Source organism: Lepisosteus oculatus, chromosome 6 (genome assembly GCF_040954835.1).
Source record: "Lepisosteus oculatus isolate fLepOcu1 chromosome 6, fLepOcu1.hap2, whole genome shotgun sequence".
Lineage (NCBI taxonomy): Eukaryota > Metazoa > Chordata > Actinopteri > Semionotiformes > Lepisosteidae > Lepisosteus > Lepisosteus oculatus.
In genome coordinates, this window is record NC_090701.1 from 53,366,906 (window position 1) to 53,387,088 (window position 20,183).

The 20,183-nt window shown below is 41.5% G+C and overlaps 2 protein-coding genes and 1 long non-coding RNA gene across 3 annotated transcripts in view; all 3 read right to left on the reverse strand.

Annotated features, from left to right (window-relative positions):
• Positions 1 to 2,937, reverse strand: part of ube2wb (ubiquitin conjugating enzyme E2 Wb) — a 36,256-nt gene extending 33,319 nt beyond the window's left edge. Inside the window, exon 1 of the mRNA XM_015353711.2 lies at positions 2,834 to 2,937. Within this exon, the coding sequence (XP_015209197.1) occupies positions 2,834 to 2,848 (15 nt within the window). The 5' untranslated portion in view covers positions 2,849 to 2,937. The remainder of the gene's footprint in view (positions 1 to 2,833) is intronic.
• LOC138239454 (uncharacterized) lies at positions 779 to 2,370 on the reverse strand. Its single transcript, XR_011189946.1, has 3 exons — positions 1,444 to 2,370; positions 1,125 to 1,208; positions 779 to 794 (listed from the first exon to the last, which is right to left on the reverse strand). It is a non-coding gene; the product is annotated as an uncharacterized lncRNA (long non-coding RNA).
• Positions 2,938 to 10,861: 7,924 nt separating the features above from the next.
• eloca (elongin C paralog a) lies at positions 10,862 to 19,843 on the reverse strand. Its single transcript, XM_006633979.3, has 4 exons — positions 19,735 to 19,843; positions 14,050 to 14,111; positions 12,459 to 12,602; positions 10,862 to 11,283 (listed from the first exon to the last, which is right to left on the reverse strand). The coding sequence occupies exons 2-4, from the start codon at positions 14,051 to 14,053 to the stop codon at positions 11,093 to 11,095; spliced, it is 339 nt and encodes a 112-aa protein (XP_006634042.2). The 5' UTR covers positions 14,054 to 14,111; positions 19,735 to 19,843; the 3' UTR covers positions 10,862 to 11,092.
• Positions 19,844 to 20,183: the final 340 nt, after the last annotated feature.

Sequence of the window (20,183 nt, forward strand, 5' to 3'; positions counted from 1 at the left end):
CAGCCGTGAGCATTCACCAAGAGAAACAACTGGAAACTCTATACTGCGTGGGTATAAAGCTGAAAACAATGAAAAACACAACGGTCATTCAGACAACTGCCTGAAGATATTATTAACGGCAAGACTGCAACGTGAAGGTAGAAGGTAGAGTTATCCTATTCCAGAACAGTGGACATAAAGTAGACAGCTTTGCCAAGCTTTCGCAAAACAAAAAAAGGCAAGAAAAACTAATTTTCTAACTAGTGACTGAAAAAGTCAAATGAGTTTTTTTTTACCCATCTCAGGGTTCCAGGTCCACACAGGGCTACGCGGTCTAAAGTTTTCAAACAACTCACCAAACAGGAGTTATAGGAATAACTGTTTTTCATTAAAAGAACGAGGGCGTGCAGAAAGGAAAAACTTATAAAGTGGGAGAAAAAAAAGAAAAGATCTGAAATACTCTATAAAGCTCACATATTCAGGTAAATGCTTTTAAAAACAGAACTATTCCGAAAAAATCAGGGATCAACATAAGACCTTAGGAGTCACAATCAGCCTTACAGTAGCTCCTAATGATTGCTTGAATTATTTAGAATATTTTCTTTTAGAGTAGGACTAATCCAAGACAAATTTTTGAAAGGTGTCTCTTGTCAAATTTGTTGATTACATGAAAGCTCCGAGGCTCCCAGAAATAACGATGACAACTATAAATAGCTTCTGACCTGGGGGCTGCAGTACATGCATTTCAGATCTTGGTGAATTTTGATGCCACACTGCTGGAGTATAAGGTGTCTTCCCCCAAAGGAACACGTCCACTGTATGCAAGATATGAATCAATACATTTCCAAGGTGAAGTCATAAGTCTGGGTCACCTTCTTCGGATACAAGAGGAGCAAAACGCATTTACGGTGTTACAAGAATTTTCCAGGCAAAAACACTTTAAAAACTGACTGAGACCGTAATGTAAACGATCTGTCACAGATGTGCAATTATCGTGTTTTAGCTTGACTGTTTGCACAGTACTTGCATCACTATCCAGTTTGTCCCTATTGTTGTTTTTAAACCCTATTGTATCCTTATCAAACCCCAACAGAATCAAAGTTACACTCATCACACGAGCCTTACTGTCATACATTTGTTTTTACCTTATTGTATCTCCTTGATGGATCCCTGTACTTAGTCACAATGCAAGCTCTATAGATTCTGTAAATCACCCTGGATGAGGGCACCTGCCAACCAAACAAATTAAAAGTGTCGGCGATTGGAGTCACATTTATTCCGGGTTCCCAGCTGGAAAGATAAGTTTCAGAACAAAAACAGCAGTAAAAATGACAAAGAGCTGCCACGTCTAACTACACGTAAAAAGAAAAAGCAAATTCCTCCTGGCTTTTTGTTAACATGGGTTACACTTACAAAACAAGGCTGCAAGAATGATTTTACTAGTCTCCAACAGAATGTACTCACATCTTCAGAAAAGCATAGCGATTGTGACGGTATGAAATTTGAAATGGCAACTGTTTAACACCCGATCCAAGCTGCCTTGGTTAAAAAAAATAGTGTAGGACTGACAATCTCTAAAAAGTTTCTTCTAATCTATGATATGGAGACACCCTTGCTAAAAGAATACAAGACCAGTCCAGTTATATAAGCTTTTAGCAACCAGTTTGAACTGTGCATACTGACTTTTCTCTACCAAAGACCTCAAAACCTCCCAAATCAAAAATGTGTGGAAGATGACACCAACAGTATGGTGAGGAGGAGTGGGGGGCATTATTTTCGTAGGCTAGTAGGAATCTGGATCTATAAAAGTCAGTGCTGAGTGCAGCGGTCGTGGAAGTCCGTCTCCGACTAAAAGCATGTGTCTGTGCGTGACAGCCCTTCCAAACACAAAGAGGCAGACACCGGTAGGTGCTCTGTGGTCCGAGCGATCTCAATCACTAAAAGCCTAGCAACGAAAAAAAAAGGGGCCTCTCTGAATACAGCACCCGTGACAACACCACAGAAAACTTCTGCGAAGAAGGTCATTGTGACGGATTTTTTTAAAAATAAACACACGGCGTTCCCGACGCCAGAGGCATCATGAGGAATAAACTCATTATTCCAAATGCAGGAGCGCCGGGAGCGCTGATCTGTCCCGTTGCTGGGGTTGATACAAGGGCCAGAGCTACCCCTGAAGAAAGAAAAAAAAAACACCACCACCTTCACCCCCATTCAAGAACCATCTGCCGTAACGAATATTTTACGACCACCGCTCATCACTAATTTCTCGAAATTAGAAATTGCTCCAAAGCGTCGAACGACCCCCCCCAGCTAGAACATCGACAAAACTCAAACGCACACTTGTTTTGTTTGTTTGTCTCTTTTGGGAAACAAATGCACTGTGAAGCAAGAGCCGCCTACGTCGTTATTCGTCTTCAGTCGTCTCCTTGCAGAAACTCCAGGAAACATCCTGGTTTCTACTTTGAAGATCCCCTTAGTCGTTGTTACGTTTCTTTTTTTTTTGGCCAAAAAACAAAAAAGAACAGCACACACTTTAACACGCGTCCACACATCTCCGATGACTAGCTGGACACCACGTCCCGATCTCCAGGTACCGCCGCGATCACCTGTGCGAGCACACAGCCCCGCCGCTCCAGCTAGGTGATACACCACCAACACGGGCTGCGGGCAGCCAGGCGCCTCTCTCCGCACTTCCAAGCCTCCCCCGGCCGCCACTTCCGACTCCCAGGCTGGCAGAGACCACCGCCGGGCACCCGCCTGCCTCCGCCGCGTCGGGTGTCGGAGGCAGGCGGGCGAGAAGGAAAAAGCGGACCCAAACTACACCGAGCGGCTCCGGCTCCCGTTGGACACTCACCTGCATGGACGCCATGTTGGAAACCCCCTGCACCAGAGCGAGAGACGCAGGCTGAGCTTTACGTCAGGGCGTCACGTGGACCGGGGGCAGTCCTGTGTGTACAAAACAAGGACACCGGGCCGGGCGTGAGGCAGCTGGGGTTTTAGGTCTAATACTGTCCCGTCTGGGAGGGACTGGGAAAGAGACGCAGAGAGAGAGAGAGGAGGTCGTTTCAGGCAGGGGCGGACGTTATTATTTGAGTATAGCAATGGATACACCAGAAGAAAAACCGAAACACACGAATGACTTACACTTTTGCTGATCAGCAAAATGAAACCTGATTTTCAGAACTCGTATTTCATTTCATTACACTCTCCGGTGTCGATGTGTTTGGACGCAGGTGACGCCTGAAAGTCCTACTGAAAATCCTGAAGTGAAAGGGTAGTGATCCCATTGTCTTATGCAGAATACCAAAAAGGAAGATAAAAAAAAAGTGGGTAGGTTTTTACTGACGTTTGATCTTTTACTCCTGTGGAACTATCCAAGGTAAACAGGAAAGTCTCGTTAAAAATCTGGACCAAAGCAAGATAATACTTTTTGCTTGGGTGCTATTTGCTGTGTCTGTTCTGTGCGAAATCATGGGTTGTCTTGACTTTAATTCTAATTCAGGGAAGTGATGAGTAATAAGCAACCAGAGAGCAGCTTGTAGTCTCACATGGTGAAGAAAATAGTTACCACAAAAGCAGAAAAATAGTTCCCACATGCTACAAAAAATCATGCAACTATGTGCAAGTCTTATGTAGATTTGCTTTTCAACTGCACTGGCAAAAATAAACGATGGTTCACAAAGCTCAGAGGCCAGATACCTGTAGTGTGCACAATTCTAATTGCCAATAAGGAAATAGCCTACATACTGAAAAAGACTTGCAGCCAAATGGTAGCTAAACGTTTTCTGTCGCAAACTTTTAAGAAGCTAATTGGGCAGCACATGCACATGGTGACTTGTGCTACTGCCTCACAACTCTATGGTCCTGGTTTTGATTCTAGTTAGAGGTGTCTGTCTGTGGAGAGTTTACATGTTGTCCCTGTGTTTGCATGGCTTTTCCCTGGTTACACTCCCCCTCCAAGGGATCCAATTTAGGCTAGACCAATTTCTCCAGATTGTCCTTGCTCAGGCCTTAATCCTAAACAAGTAGGATTCCTCTGCCAGCTGTGGGATTTGAACCAGCAACCTTCTAGCCATAGACACAGATCCTTAGCCACAGTGCCACCCCTCCACCTTTATTACCACACCTGAAGAAAGCACCACAGCCAAAACGTTGTGTTTCTTTTCTTCTCTTTTCAGCATGGAATACACCTTTATTTGTTCCTTTGCAGCCAATGTATGCTGATGCAGCTACCTACAGGACTTGAACTAAGATATATTATGTTAAGTAAATGAAAGATTGGATCATAACTTGAAAAGTCCACTTGAAAAGGTATCTAAACTTACGTTACATATCCATGGTTAAAAGTCTTCAGACCGAAACTACACTACAGTTCAGCAGTTTCAGCACTGTCTTGGCTCAAGACAAGGAATACATGTCATGGACAGTCAAATGCATACCGATAGAGTTGTATTAAAGAAAAGGACATAAAAACGAAAACTGTGTTGTACAGGATTCTGTACTAGGGGTTATCATAGCTGAGGAAAGTTCCAGAAACATAGCAGAAAGCTTTTCACAGACTGATAGAGAGGGTTACAGAACAAGACAGTCTACCTTCAGGAATCTTGTCTCAGCCTCCTGTTTGAATTTGGTTTTATCAGTAGTATCTGAAAGTAGGTTGCCTTGGAATTAATAGAAAAGCCTGTCATTATGGGTGGGGTACAATAAATGCTTTTAAAAACCTTTTAGATGCTGTCTTACCTCATGGATGATGTACCGATAAACTAAGAAGAATCTTTGCAAATCTACTTATACATTGAATAGATTTACATTTGTTGGGTATTGCAAACACACCTTATCACAAAGAAAACAGATGACATTGCTGAATGCCATTTTCCTTAGCCAGTTACTTTATTTACAATAATTGGTCATTCAGGTAGATGGATGTTTGCCCATTATGCCTTCCGACATGTGGGAGCAGTAACATCCTGTTGTTGTTACTGTATCATTAGTTGTTTTACAGGCCAGGGTTGTTAGCCTTGTGCCCAACCTCCAGCATGGAGGACCTGGCACCAGACGTGGGACACAAACCCACTACCCTGAGATAATGAGTCTCATGCTCTACCAACAGAGCTAGTCGGGGCTTCATTCAGGTAGGAGGCTTTTCTAAATATATTTTATGAAACATAACTTTATATGATTCAGAATGGATCTATTCCTTAAACTCAATGCAGTCCTCCTGACCATCTAATTAGGGAAACAAGATTTGATTGTGTCAGGTCAATGTTACTGATTAAAATTTCAGTTGCACTGGGTACTATTCAATAATAGCTTAATATGTAAGATCTGTTTCTTATATACCATGCACATACACCTACATGTACACCTAGAATAAGTGAACTGAACAATCATCTTTTTTATTGAGGGCAGCATTTTTACATTATTATTTATATTATAAGATATTTTGTTTCAATTAAAACTTGAACGTTGCTTTTGTGTTGCCTTCAGTTGTGAATTAACTGAAATGCCTTTGAAATGCATGTTCTCACAATACGTGGAATAAGACTTGTCAAGCTTGAACTGACCACATTGTGAAGGTGAAAGTACCAGTAATTCCAGAAGTACAGGCGTTGTTTGAAAAGTATGACACGTCTTCAGGTCCTCAGCATTTCCCTCTCTCCCACATACCTGAAGCAGGCTTGTCATTCTTTCTACTTTTCTGTGTGCAGTTCAACTAGATTTATTTCAGTGCTGGAATCATGTTTTGTTACAGGTGGAAGAACTGCCCCGTGGCTCAGATAAATAATCCCTTATTAATGTTCCCTTAAGTGTCTCATTACCTGTCTCTTGTTCTCTACAACCACCATCTTTGTCCTTTAGTGTAAAACTTTTTCACAAGCTCCAAACCTACATATATTAAACACCTTTTCTGACCACCCCATCATCTCATATCGCCGACCACCTAATCTGTGTGACCTTCTTGTTCACATCTCCCTTGACCGCCCTCAACAATCATCCACACCAGGTACATTCCCCTGCAACAGAGCTCGCTGTATCACCTGCAAGTACATATCTAACACCACACTCATTCAAGGTCCCTCAGGACAATTCCGGATCACTCAGATGACATCTTGTATCCTCCACAACCTTATTTACTGTATCTCTTGCACTAAATACCCAGCCATCTACATTGGGGAAACAGGGAGGAGACTGTTAGGGCTGTGAAGATTAAAGATTTCTCCAAGCCTATTGTTTCTCATTTCACCTCTGACAGCCATGATTGGCCACTCTCTGTCCCCTGCTCCCGCCTCGCGCTCCTCCTCTCTCCCAGCTTTTGTTCTCCCGCTACATTACCTTTGGCTACTGCCCTGTCTCTCTCACACCTGAAGAAGGCACCATGGCCGAAACATTGTGTTTTCTTTCTTCTCTTCTCAAGCGTGGAATAAACCTATTACTTGTTCTTATATAAAACACCATCCTTATCAGTTGATCTAGAACAAAACAACTCTTTTTTTCTGATGGTTTGAATTATCCTGGCTTTACTTTTCAGTATTGCCAACTATTCATACTAGTCCAGAAGGTATGAACCCAGTGGTATAACTACACCCCTTTAACAAGCCAGTGTGTGCTCCTGCTGTGCAGGGTGATTGCATGAGGGCTATTTCTGCTAATCCAATTCATAATAGCCTTAAAAGGACATCTGAAACTGCTAATACTGAGAGTTTCTGGCTGAGGCCCAATCCTGCATGAGAAAGCACAGCTCAATGGAATTCATACTGGATTTCATTGAGGAAACAGAGCACCACTTGATAGAGAAGGCTATATTTTATCATCATTATGTATGATGCTGCGTCATTGTCCCATACACATGCTTATACATTTACATAAACTACTCTTTATATGAATTTCATAAGTGTCTAAATGAGCATTTAATGTATTTTCATCATCATCCACCCATTGTCTATAGCTGCTTCATCCAGAAGGCTGCAGTGTGGCACAGCCCACCGATGTAGATACAGGGGGCACAGTAGGTCATCATCGGTCACTAGACTCACATAGAGGGAGTGTTTAGACACATCAAATGACATAGTGAGCATGTCTTTGAAAAGCAGCTTGAAGAAACCCCACTTTCACCATTGATGAAAGTTAATTTTAAAAGAATTTAATGGACACTGAGAAGTAGAAAGAACAATCACTGTTTTAACTGTTGAGTCCTCTCTGGGTGTCCACCTCTCTGACACCCTTGCCCTCCTCTCTTATTAAACTCATGTCTTGTCTCTTCACAGCACGTTTGACCTACTGACTGACCTTTAGAGAATTCTGACTAAACAGCAGGATTCCAGTGGCAAGACGCAGGCAGTGTCTGACCAGAAGAAATGAAATCCCACATCCACTGACATGTTTGGAATTTGTGGACGGCAGTGGGTTAAGGTTTGAATTGATTTGATGAGGGCCTTAGTCCGCCTGTATGAGGAGTGGATGTAAATTGTCAGCTTTGTGAATTTCCATTCAGACAAACGCATGCCTGATCGTGCACAATAGGAGCTTTCACTTTTGGGAAATGGTACTTTGGAAGTTTCTGCGCAGACTCCACTTGTTAAGATGCAAATGGGAGAGACCCAGTTTGTGTGGGAGCTGGGGTGGTGTGTGCAGGAAAGACAGCCAACGATGTCTAAATTAAGCACTGTTCGACTACGAATGTATGTGGAGGGTCCGAAAGCAACTCTATTAATTTTTGCCTCTCCAAGGAAAATTTGGAAATGTATAGACACTTGCATATATTATAACCTGACATTTCAGCAGTGTGATCCTCACGTCAGGCCTTTAATATGAAATGCAAAGACTCATTAAATGCCTATAGATGCTTTCGTATGTTTCTTGCTACTACATTACCTTTTGCATGATTTAATCATTTCTATTACTGTCGCACTGCACTGCAAAATTTGTATTTCCACCAATCCTTTTTTGGAATCCGCGAATGGGTAAGAAAATATATCTCGTATTTTGTATATTTATTTATTAAGTTAAAGAGGATTATCATGTACTCACTGCTTTTGCAGTTCAATTATCACTACATTATTATTGCAGTATTCTGTAATATCTCTGGAAATATTTCAAACTCACTACCAAGTCCTTGTATTGCCAATAGTGATACAATTGAACCACAAGAAATGCTGAACGTGATTAAGATTTTTGACATCTAGTTAATAGACAATTTACAAAATTATAATGAAACAAATCTTATATGTAAAAAAACAGCAATAAGTCTAATTAACCCTCACTGCAGTAATCAGTATCAGAGCTATAAGGCAACAGGTGAGCAAATGTGCTAGTCAAAACACGAGTGTGATTCTTTTAGGAGAGGGAACTGTTCCAATTAAAATAAGTAAATTACCTTTTTGGAAACGGACAGAAATGCGTAATTGGTCCTCTGTTGTGTGTAATAAAGTGATTCACTCATGAAAATCTAATTATTAATCTTAGGAGAGAACTTTTCTCTGGTATTTGCAGACCTTTTAGGTCAAATCACAGCCTTGCAGCAGCCCCTACTGGCCATTCTTATTGAGCTAAACACTGGCCACAGATAAGAAAGCTGTCAATGTGGGCCTCCGCATGTTTGCTGCGATAAACCACTGAAAAACTGCTGGGGTTCTAAAAATAATGCTTTGCAGTGCTGAGCTGCCATGGCCCTGGCATTTAGCTTCTTGGAACACAGCTACAGTACAATACTTCTGTTTCCACTTGTCTCAGGTTCCCCATCAGCCAGACATGACACATTCCATACCTGATTCCAAAATCTAAGATGCATCATTAATCATTTGCTTGAGTTTTTTTTTTATCTCACCACAAACTGCAACACTGTCCCAGTCTCTTTGTTAAATTAGGACATAAATAAAAAAAAAATCTTGTTGAAATTGATTCATTCCAGTGTTTATGTTTTGATTGTTTTATATGGGCATTGTGTGTCATACTTCCTCTCAGACTGTTAAGAATATCAATAACTTACATATACACTACTATATTTAGAATGGTCTTCTGTTCTCAGAGACCTGGTGTGCCTTTGGGTTTTCTAGTTCTGTTTAAACCAGCAGCACCTGAACAGCTGGGAGAAGTGGTTAAATTGGGCTAATTAAGCTGATTAACTCATTAAGCACTGAGCTGTAATAAAAAGTTGCAGACTCACTAAACATCCAGCACCAGATGAAAGCAATCAATAACTTACATTTTGACCAATATGTACCATAATTTGCACACACCAAGATCGCAAAATAATTAAAACAAGATCATATAAAATAGTTATTCTATAAAAGCTTGTACATGTAACTTAATGATCATGCCATTTAAAAAAGAAACATCTGAAGCAGCCACACTACAGATATTTATTTTGTTTTATACAGCAATAAAATGCACTTTCAAGAGCTTTTGAATCCTGAAACCGAACCCAGGCAATTATAGTATTGCAATTTTCTTAGCATGCAATCATGATTGGACACATTTTGTGTGTTCTTATAAAACCAACAACTTTTATGTGTAGAGTAGTACTGTCAGTCCAAGCCAAATAACAGTTCCAAGTAGCAGAGTGAATATATCCTAGGAAATAATTCTGCATAGTATTGCAGTGAAGCAAACTGTTAGGCCAAATAGGTTACGTAAAATAGTTAATGTTTACTCTTGTAAAAAACTTTATTACCCATAAGAAAGGTTGCAAACAAGAGGAAGCAGACCCATCTTGCTCGTCCTGTAGCTAGTAGCTTAATGATCAAATCGCAGAAAAGCTTTCTTTCCAATGTTAAAAGTGCTCCAACAATGTAAAGATTCAGTTACAGACTACAATGATCTGCTGTGTAAAGAAGTGTCTCTTTTCTTAAAATTAGTCATTTCCTGGTTTTGGTTTTGTTTCCTCATAAGTATATTTTTATATAAAATTAGCTGTTTCATCATATTCAAGCCTGTGCTTTATTCATGATCAGTGAACTCAGAAACGCATTAGATTCAAACACTTGAATCTTAGAATGTCACTGGACCCCAATCAAATATTAATTATTTATGATAATACAGGTCATGATCGTTAATTGGCTTCTTTCAAGAAATGATGTAATGAGATCTTGGATTAATTTTCTCCTGTCTACTAAAATGGGTTAGAGGGGCCGAATGGCTACATTTTGTTTGTAACTTTTCTTAAAACACTTCAAAATAATTTTGCTTTGTCTAAACTCAAACATTATTATGAATTTTATTGTTTTATAAAAAAAACAATGTTAACACATTGAACTACAACAATAAAAATACATTTCCTAATTCCATAATTATCCATTGAACACCAATTAATTCAAGACAAAAAAGAAACCTAGATGCATATTAGATGTAGATTAAATAAGACTTTCCACACAACAGAAAATGTGTATGTGAGCAAAGAAACGATTCAAAAGGTATCACTCCCACAATTTTTGAAATTGACTTTTGATGGATCAGCATGTTTTTCCTAACCTGGGAAAGCAATGATAAGATCTATGATCAATTTTCAGTAACAGCTCAGTGTTACTGGATTTGCTTCATCCATGATTACACAAAGCAAGTACACCCAACCCTGGTAATGCAGAGCCCCAGTCCAGCAACCTTTAGAGGTAACCACAAAATCACTCATTTATAAAGGCTTGGAAAATATTTTAGATCAATAAAGAAGGTAATTTGTTACATTAAGCAATTGAGTAATTTGGAAATCAAAATCCTAGTACTTCATGGCCCCCTAAGACCACGCAGCTTTCTTAACTAAATCGATTGGTTGCTTATTTGATTAATAACGTTGAGATATTCTCAAATATTAGGAATATGTGAAATCAAACCAGGGCTGGAGTATGGTTTAGAAGTCTCGATACACATACCGCAGATCTCCACAGTCAGATACAGCCAAGTCATTTTATTATAATAAAGTGTCTGATACAACAACAAAAAAAAAGTGGAAATATTTTGTGGCAAAGAAAAAAAATAATATAATGGCAAACAAACCCAAGCAAATTCAGATTTTACACAGCAGACATCCATACATTATGCTTTCCACCGTATTTGAAATACTATGGCAAACAAAGTTAAATACTAAAAAACAAACCGAAACCTTAGTTCTGATATAATTTATTCAACAATCTAAGAAGTTTGCAGCCATCAGGAGCTCCAGTGCTATCTCTGGTGCAATGGGAAACTCTGGGATTTCTGTTGAGCTGTTGGTGTAACGGACTTTATAGGTAAAGTACATACACACTTTGGAAAGAACATGAGATGGGATCTCCCTGAAATTGACTTCATTGGTTTCGTTTTCAGCAAACTGACCTGTAAAAGATAAAAATAAACACGGGTAAGTTAAAATGCCAGGTGGCGTAACAGCCCAAACAGCCCTCTTTTGTAACTTTCATCCCTAATGGTGTTTTTTATGTATATTCACAATCTCTGCAGTGGTCACTGGCTCTTCACAATTTTAATAAAGTCCTAAAATCACAATTTGAGATGTACTTCATTTAGCAGAGATAAAGACTTATTGAACTTGGTTTCATTATCATCGTAGAAATACTACACTTACAATGACTGCTTTAAGGAGAGGTCTGTGCAGGCCTAGGGAGCTGCAAATGCTACAAACCAATTTAGAACTGTGGTAAACATGGCCGGTTAAAGGCAGTGCAAATGTAATCGACGGCAGGATGGGTCACAAACAATGGGCTCACAGTTTAGATACAAGAAGATCTTGTATTGGGAATTTGTCTTTTCGCATACCCCAACTTGCTCTCCATGAGACGCACAGACACAGAGAGAAGCTTGGGGTCAGAGAACAGGGTCAGCCATTTATACGGCGCCCCTGGAGCAGTTGGGGTGAAGGGCCTTGCTCAGGGGCCCAACAGAGTAGGATCCCTCTGCCGGATGCGGGATACAAACTGGCAACCTTTCAGCCACAGGCGCAGATCCTGAGCCACAGTGCCACCGCTCCGTGAGAACATCGTCTTGAGAAGGTCCAAAAGCATTCCCATTGCCTTGGGAAGTTTCCCCCCCAAAAAAACAGATTTGCTTGTGCATGTGCACACGTATCACTTACTCCTTGCTCACCGTATTTTTGTCAAAACATACAACCAATGCTGTTACCTTACACAACGAGCAGTGAAAACATGAACTCCCTGACGGAAGCCTGTTGTTTGTTGATCTGTTGTTGTCGTTCCATCTCTCTTTTTTTGTGCTCCGTCAACTCTGAACATTGGCTTTTGATGTTCTGCTCCATTTCTCTACGGACAGTTAATCCTACCATTTACAGACTCCCAGTCCTCCCAGGCTGGAGGGGACTCCTCACTCCTAAGCGGGCCTTAGGACATAACCGTATCGACTGGACCAGAGCTGGCTCAACATGGCGACTTCTCCTCTAAGCATTCCTAAGCTGGCCGAGGTCAGAGTCTGCACCCTGAGCGCAGTGAAGGGCCGGAACTCCGGCGTGCGGCCTGGAGCTCTCCACAGACGTCGCTCACCTGGGCCGCTCAGCATGGCTTTGATGGTGCCAGAGGTCAAGGCGTGCTCTCTCTTCACGATGAACTCGTGGCCATCGGAGGAGATGAGCTTCACGTACATGGCATCAGGGCCTTCACAGCCGCCGTAGGTCTTCTCCTCCCCATCTGAAAGGGCCGATATCAACAGAGCGGCTCTTTGAGGACTACAGGTGTGAAGCACATCTGCAGCTCATGCACGAAACTATACTCGAGAGGTTCCAAGGGCATCCTGGTTTCTCCCTTTCCTCTCCCCTGCCCTCTGGTAAGCACTGTACGAGCAGAAAGGCACAAACTACCAGATTCCTCGACAGCTTCTTCCCACAAACTGTCAGATTACTGAACTTTACCCCCACCACTGACTCACACTGATGTTTATACCGCACACTGCGTGTTTTGAGTTTTACTTAAGTTGTAGGTCATTTAACCTCATTGTTGTTGCTGCTGTTTGTGTTTATGGTTTAGCGTTTCCTCAATGTCTTTGTTTTAGAGCATGCCTGCAAATAAGCATTTCAGTGTACTTGTCCACATGACAAGTAACCTGAAGTGAATGTGGGAAGAATCCTATACTGGAGCAAATGACACATCAGATGTATTTCCAAAGAGCCCCCTTCAGCCACTTCAAAACCCTTCCACACTGGAAGTACAGTAGACTACAAATCCGGTTTTACTGATGTGAATAAGCCGCATAAACTGCTGGCTTAAATAGAAATCAGTCATCAAACGGTATATGTTTAATTGAGATATTATCTGCAAATATGATCAAAATAGCTCACTTAACTGTACACACTGTGCGCAGTACGCCAGTCCTGGAGGATCGCTGAGAGACCGATGGTTTTTACTTCAGCCAATGAATTTCCATTTTCTATTATAGGTATGATTTTTAAGCTTTCTTTTAGCTCTTAGAAAGACCAATGAGATTTGTCAATCCGTATGAACCCCATGCAGACCAGTGACTTTCAGAGCTGGCTCTCACTCAGACGTACGAGCAGAAATCTAACCATGTGGTCGTGAGCAGAAGGAAAATAATGGATGTGCTGTGGGATTCATCGGTGTCTTTCCCACCTGTGCCTATTCATTTTCAATTGATCCTCTATTAAGAGATAGAAAAATAGAAGGCAATTCTTAATTAGCAAGTTGTCGAGAGACTGCCTTTAGGTCTGTGTGCTGAAGTTGTTGGAAATAAGGACAGACTGTAGAAGAAAAATCAAAACAAGCAAACTGACCAATTAGCAACAGTAATTAAGGGCCCAGACAGAACAAAAACCAGCAGACACAATGATCCCTCAAAAACAGAGATGACAAACCACTGTTCTAGGCATTCTGTCACACACCTGATCGCCAATATCAGCATTTATTTTTGCCCAGTCATCAGCTGAACAGCCCGCCAATAGTTCATGCATAATTTCCCTATAGCACTTTGTAGGTTTCCAGATTTACAAGGGTGTATTCTGACCACTGGCATAGATAGCTTCGACTTGCCAGTGCTCTCAAAAATACAAACCATTATTTTGCACATCTACTCACAGAGGAATTACTGTATTCATATGATATGCGTTTTCAAGAGACTACTTACCCATTATTCTTTAAAAAGATGAAGATGTCTTTGCGCTTACTCCTCCGAAGAAGCCCCCCGTTCTAGATACAGAAAAAGTAATAAAGCATTCAATGAGCACAACAGCTGCAATCTAAAATTACCAGCACTTTGAAATGTCATTAATAGTTTGAATTCTGAAATGACATAGGAACCACTGTAATTTAAATTAAGGCTTAAGAACAACGTTATAAGCATTGCTACTGAAGCCCAAACTTATCGTTTTTTTGTCTTAAAAGGGCCTGTTTTTTTATATGGAAGATACGTTCACTTTCCAAGCTGTTAGATATGTGACACACCGCAAGCTCCACAGTGCCTTACAGGAGAGTCAGTGCAGATTGGAGGAGTGGCCTGTCTCTCACTGATGTCAATGCCTTTAGGCACATAGCAAATCAGGCTTGACAGAACAATCCCAGCCTTACTATGAACTCACTCTGTCACGTGTCCAAAGTAAATTAATTGCAAATTAATTTGCAGACTTGCTAGTGTTGGTCAAGGGCAGTTTAAAGCACTCTTCAGTGTTTTCTTGGTATGACAGCAGTCAATCCCAGTGAAGAAGAAAGTGACACTGCTACTGTATTGAGGAAACAAGTAACTACAATGGCAGAATCCATCTTTTGTCCCCTTTGTTGTAAGAAGTGTTAACGAGACATGGATCCCTCTAAAAACATCCGAGATGATCTTGTTACCCCTTAAGAAGCAGTGACTTCAACATGCCCCCATGAGAACAGTAATGACTTCTCCACAATGCAAAAAAAACCCTGCCTCACTGCTCTTGTTTTCTTATTACATTCGTATGACTCTTGCAATCACCAGCTTGTGTGTTGTTCTCATCTCCCATCTACAAATCTCAAGACCACACATGAAGGAGAACGAGGAAGTAGTATGGGAGACTCCTGCGACCCACCCATCTTCGAGCCAGTCATCTTTTGACCAGCTGCGGACCGCAGGCTCAGAGCCGACTGGAGGAGAGACGTGTAGGCTGCAGGGGTTGCAGTGGCTAACTATACCCTTAGAACTGCACCCTTCCAGGCTCGAACCTGTGTCCGGATCATAGCTCAACCTGCTCTTGACTGAGTACCTTTCCTGGCTGAGCCATGTATGACACCCACAACCTGTGATTTTTTAAAGCTTTATTAGACAGTAACTTATACTGAATATGTTACTTAATAGGCAGCCAATGTAGAGACTTAAGCATATATGCTCAGATATATACTTAGGAGTGATATGCTACCAAGGTCTAGTTGGAGTTAGTCTAGCTGCACAGTTTTGGACACAGATTCTATGAAAATCCTACCTTAACTCCTGACTAAATTGTTGTCCGGTTCCAAATCAAAAACCAGCACATGAAATTAAAGTGATAAAGTGACTAAGAATTTGTCACTTAGTATAAAAAAGTCACTGAGAAAAACTGCAGAATCTCACAAGTCCACTACAAGCTTAAGATATTTGAACAGAAACCGGAGATCTCCTGCAGGTACCCAGTGCTCCTCTGTTCCCCTATAATGTGCTTATGACATGTCTAAAGTTTACCATGCAAGATAAAGACCAAAACTGTGTGTGTGTGTGTGTCTTAAACATTTTTCAAAAAGATAAGTGTCTATGCCCCTCTATGATGAACAATTTCCTGCATCCCGGCCTATGATGAGCACCAAACCATAAGGAAAGGCCAACGTGAAGAGAGCAGAAGAACATTTCAGTAAGACGAAACAGTGGCTAAACTTCTCAAACGCGAGAGGAAACTTGAGAAAAAGGCGAGATGGCAAAAAAGTAGAAGGACTACAGTACAGATGAAAACAGAAGGCACTTTGTAAAGGAAAATTATGTATTGCCACTAGGAAGGCAACCAGACTGCAAAAGGTCTGTTCCCAGTATATTCAAGATCACAAAATTAAAGCCAGGTAAAATCCAGATGACCAAACTTCATAAGAAAACCAACAGGGATTGAAATGGACAGCCTGGCCTCTTCAGCCAGTTCACCTTTACTCCAATAACGTGTTACAGCTCTAACCTGACATGCGAAAGAGGAAGACAAATGAAGCCAATGGAAATATGTGCAGCAGAACGATTAAGATTATTGCTTGCGGAAGCAGAGTGTAATTTGTAAACACTGGACTGAAGTAGTAACAGCAAAACAAAACCCTGAAAAAGGATTCAGCCCCTTTCTGTGGTTTTATGGCCAGATGATACCAGAATAAACATCTATCAAAGTGATGGAAAGGCTAAACTGTGGAGAAAAACAGGAACAGCAAATGACCATAAGCATAGCACGTCATCAATAAAGCAGAGTGGAGGCAGTATCATGGCTTGGGCATATATGGCTGCTTCCAGGACAGGCTCAATGGTCTTTACTGACGATTGAATTAAAGATGTCAGCAGCAGGATGAATTCAGAGATATACAAACAGATCTTGTCTGCAAGCCCAATAAGTCTGGTGCCAGTTCATTATGCAGCAGGACAAAGACCTGAAACATACTGCACGCTTAACACAAGAGTTCATCAGTGGACCATTTAAACTGACCAAGTCCATCACCAGATCTGGATCTAATTGAGCATGCATTTCATTTGTTCAAAAGGACACCGAAGGCAGAAAGCCTGACCAACAAGCATCAATTTAAAGAGACTGCAGTTAAAGCCTGGCAAAGCTTCCCAAGTGAAGAAACAAAACGTTTGGTGATGTCAATGGGACAGAAGCTTGATGCAGTTATTGCAGGCTTGGGATTTGCTACACAAACTGAATTTTGCTTTAAGTTAAGTGTCCCAATACTTATGGTCACCTAAGTTTGGAGGGAGTGTACACAACATATGCTTTTGTTGAAAAATGATTGTGTTTGCAAAATAAATCCCAAAAATAAAAGGTGACCTTCTGAACTCTTGACTCAGAATAATTCGTTTAATGTGAATTTAAATTTCATGTGTATACAACAGGGAAACACCAGTTTTAGGTTTTTGTACTTTTGGAGGGCACTGCATACCTTGTATGTTTTTTCAAAGGAATTTACATCTCAGTTCTTAACTGTCTAATTGCATTTATTAAATTACCATCTCTTCTGCAATATGATGGGTTTCCTCAAACCTGCTTCTAGACGGCCAGTGTCTCGATAGGTTTTGAATCCATCTGGACTCATAATAAACTGAATCAGATCATTATTGTGTTAACTGTACTGGTTTAACAGTTTGTCCCTGTAGAAATACTAGCCTTCCAGTATTGGGACTGGGGACACCTGATTTAAGACATATGAGTGCAAGAAGCTTCGTATATAAAATTTACACGATACCTATACCTGACAGCTAAAGAGGAGTATATAAACAGCTTGTAAAATCTGCTTTTTGACAAATGACAATACAAGAAAGAGGTTAACGGATTCAGCTCTGTCTTGGAAGAAGCCAGTGCACAAAACAGAAACTAATACAGTACATTGTAACTTCAGCTCGTTGTAACACAGGCTCATTGAAATAACATTTTTATTGTTACCACAGTTAGACTTAAAACACCTATTTACGGGGCTTCCTGAATGCATCCAGCGTTAAAGGCACTTGACTGAGTGCAGGCTGAGCTCTGTGATCGCAGGTTCGAGCCTGGGTCATGCCATTATCCTACTGTGACTGGGATTTCCCGAGTAGCAGCTTGTTATCATGTCTCCTTCATTCCGCCACGAGGTGTGAGGTGGCCAGTGGCCGGTTCGTTCGATAGTTAGCAGTTAACTCAGATCCAAGGATCTCATCCAGCCTTTTCTCGAAAGAAGCCAGACACAAAACTAAAACAATAAACTGTATCTCCTGCTACGTCACTGCACATTTTACAGACACCTCAAATAAGTGGTGTTTTTTTTTTTAGAACAAATGTACATTAACATCTACAGACTCTCTCTCCGCTCGTAGTCCAAGCCTCTTCAGACGTCCCCTTGGCTAGCCTCCCTGCTTCACCGACTAACCCACACCTGTGATCTTAATATAGCAGGACTCTGTGTCTCGCTATATCACATGTCACTCCATCTCACCAGACTCTGAGCTGCGCTATACTTAGATCACAGGTCCTTGAAAAACAATGAAGCTGATCTCTAGTAAGATGGATTTTAATTAGTCCTTGAGATGTTGTATACAGGCCGCAATCACAATCATTTAAACCATGAAGAGTCTGGCCTTCACTTGACTTGTGAATGCTCCTTGCTCCTTCCACCTGCCCACTGGGATGTGTTGGCTTCTCTTTAGATATCGCCGCTTTGACCTGCTGCCTTCCATCACTCCGACCTCTCTATTGCTACCTCTCTTCACCCACACCTGGGGTGGCACTGGATTCCTAGAAGGATCGGGACTGTTCCGTCTCTCCAAACACCCTCTGCCCTCTATCCCCTCCCGCCCCCCCCCGCAAGATCCACTTGTCCAGGCTGAGCCTTTGCAGCTTGTACTGCAGGCGTATCTGTATTGGCCCACTGAGGACTAGAAAGCATTGAGAAAATGAGCTAATTCCCCCCACCACCGGTCCTCAGCTGGAGGAAAACAAAACTAGAAGAAACAGGGAGCACCTGTACAGGGGATCTCGTCATTAGCAATACAATTTCTCGAACTAAACAGATATATGCAATAATAGTCCATTTTTCATATTAAACTGGGGGAAATAATTCGTTTCTACTCCCTTTTTTATGGTTTGATAACATGAATGTTAGTTGGCCTGAAGAGGAAGAAAGGAGGAAGAATTAAATATCTGGAAAGGGTCTGTGCTGATGCAGCAGGTCAGCGTTTTGCAACGAGATATACCCCTCGGAACAAAGGAAACCCACACCGTCTCAGACCTACACTTCCGCTATTGAGGTTATGCGTAGAAAACAGACAAACTACCTACATCATGTTGGAAAGCATGGCTATTTATATGAAGAATACGTTTCAGATGGACCCGACTTCGTGTCGAGAAAGCGATCTCTAGAGACGGGGTCGTCTGAAGAAACCCCACACGAAATGACAAGCAGACCTGATCGACTGCACAGCTGATACTGAAAAGATGGATCGCTGTCCTGCTACTTTATTGGGCTGCTCCGGTGTGACTACGCAAATCTGCAGTACGAAGCGAGTGCCCGGTCTCATCTGCAGAAACGTGACGGGTAAACCGGCCGCTAAAAAAAACCCCAAACATCATGAATCAATTAATCACACGATTAAAATGATTTAGTGTATTTTTTTCCCAAATAAGGGACTTTTCCGGACCTCATCTGTATCGAACAGAGGCACTGTGAAGACTAGCTATACTTCTGTTCTTTAATGAATCTATAGTGAAAAAAATAAAGAAAATAACGATGAAGTCGACGTACGTATTGTACAAAGGGCGCAATTTCAAAACAACCTGCTCGGGGCAACTGATCGCCGACAACAAATCTAGAACAAAAAATGTGTATACTTATCACGGTATATAAGGTTTATATAATCTATAAATCGTCTAGTTATGGATCGTTGCTCGTAGTTTGTTAATTACATGGTAGTTTGATACGGCTACAGTAGTTGCCATGGCTTAAAACGAGGCCCCCGGTCCTTCAAAGGATAGGGTGCCATTGTATTCGTTTAAAAAAAAAAACAGGTCTCGATGCTCTTTTCACTTTACACATTTGCGATTCATCCAAAGATATGGAAACCCGTAAACCGCTAATATTTCTAGCTAGGTTTATCTGTCCTTACCACCAGATCCAGTCCAACTGCACCTTTCTCACCCCGCAGTCCGTCTCGGTCGGGAGGAAAGCCCTTCCTGAGAAGAGACATCCACTTCCGGGTGAGCGCACGAGTTACGGGAAGACGCGCCTCGGGCGGCGCCTGGACCGTGTGACCCCTCGTCCGAGCCCACAATCGCAAGAAACGAGTCAAACTGGACCCTCGTTTCGCACACGGCTTCGGCCTGACCCATGCACATTAACTACTGAGTACAGTTTTGTTTTTTCCTCGAGGTTTACAGGTGTCGCACAGGGTTGATAACTCATTAAAATGGTCTAATTAAAAAACTAGGACATTTCAACGAATCGACAGAGGGGGGCTAATAGGATTTTTATGTGAACTTGTTCATCATTGTGTGGTTTCACCCTATGAGGCATTCTTAATTAATCTGTGTACTCGGTGACATTTTATCTGTCACC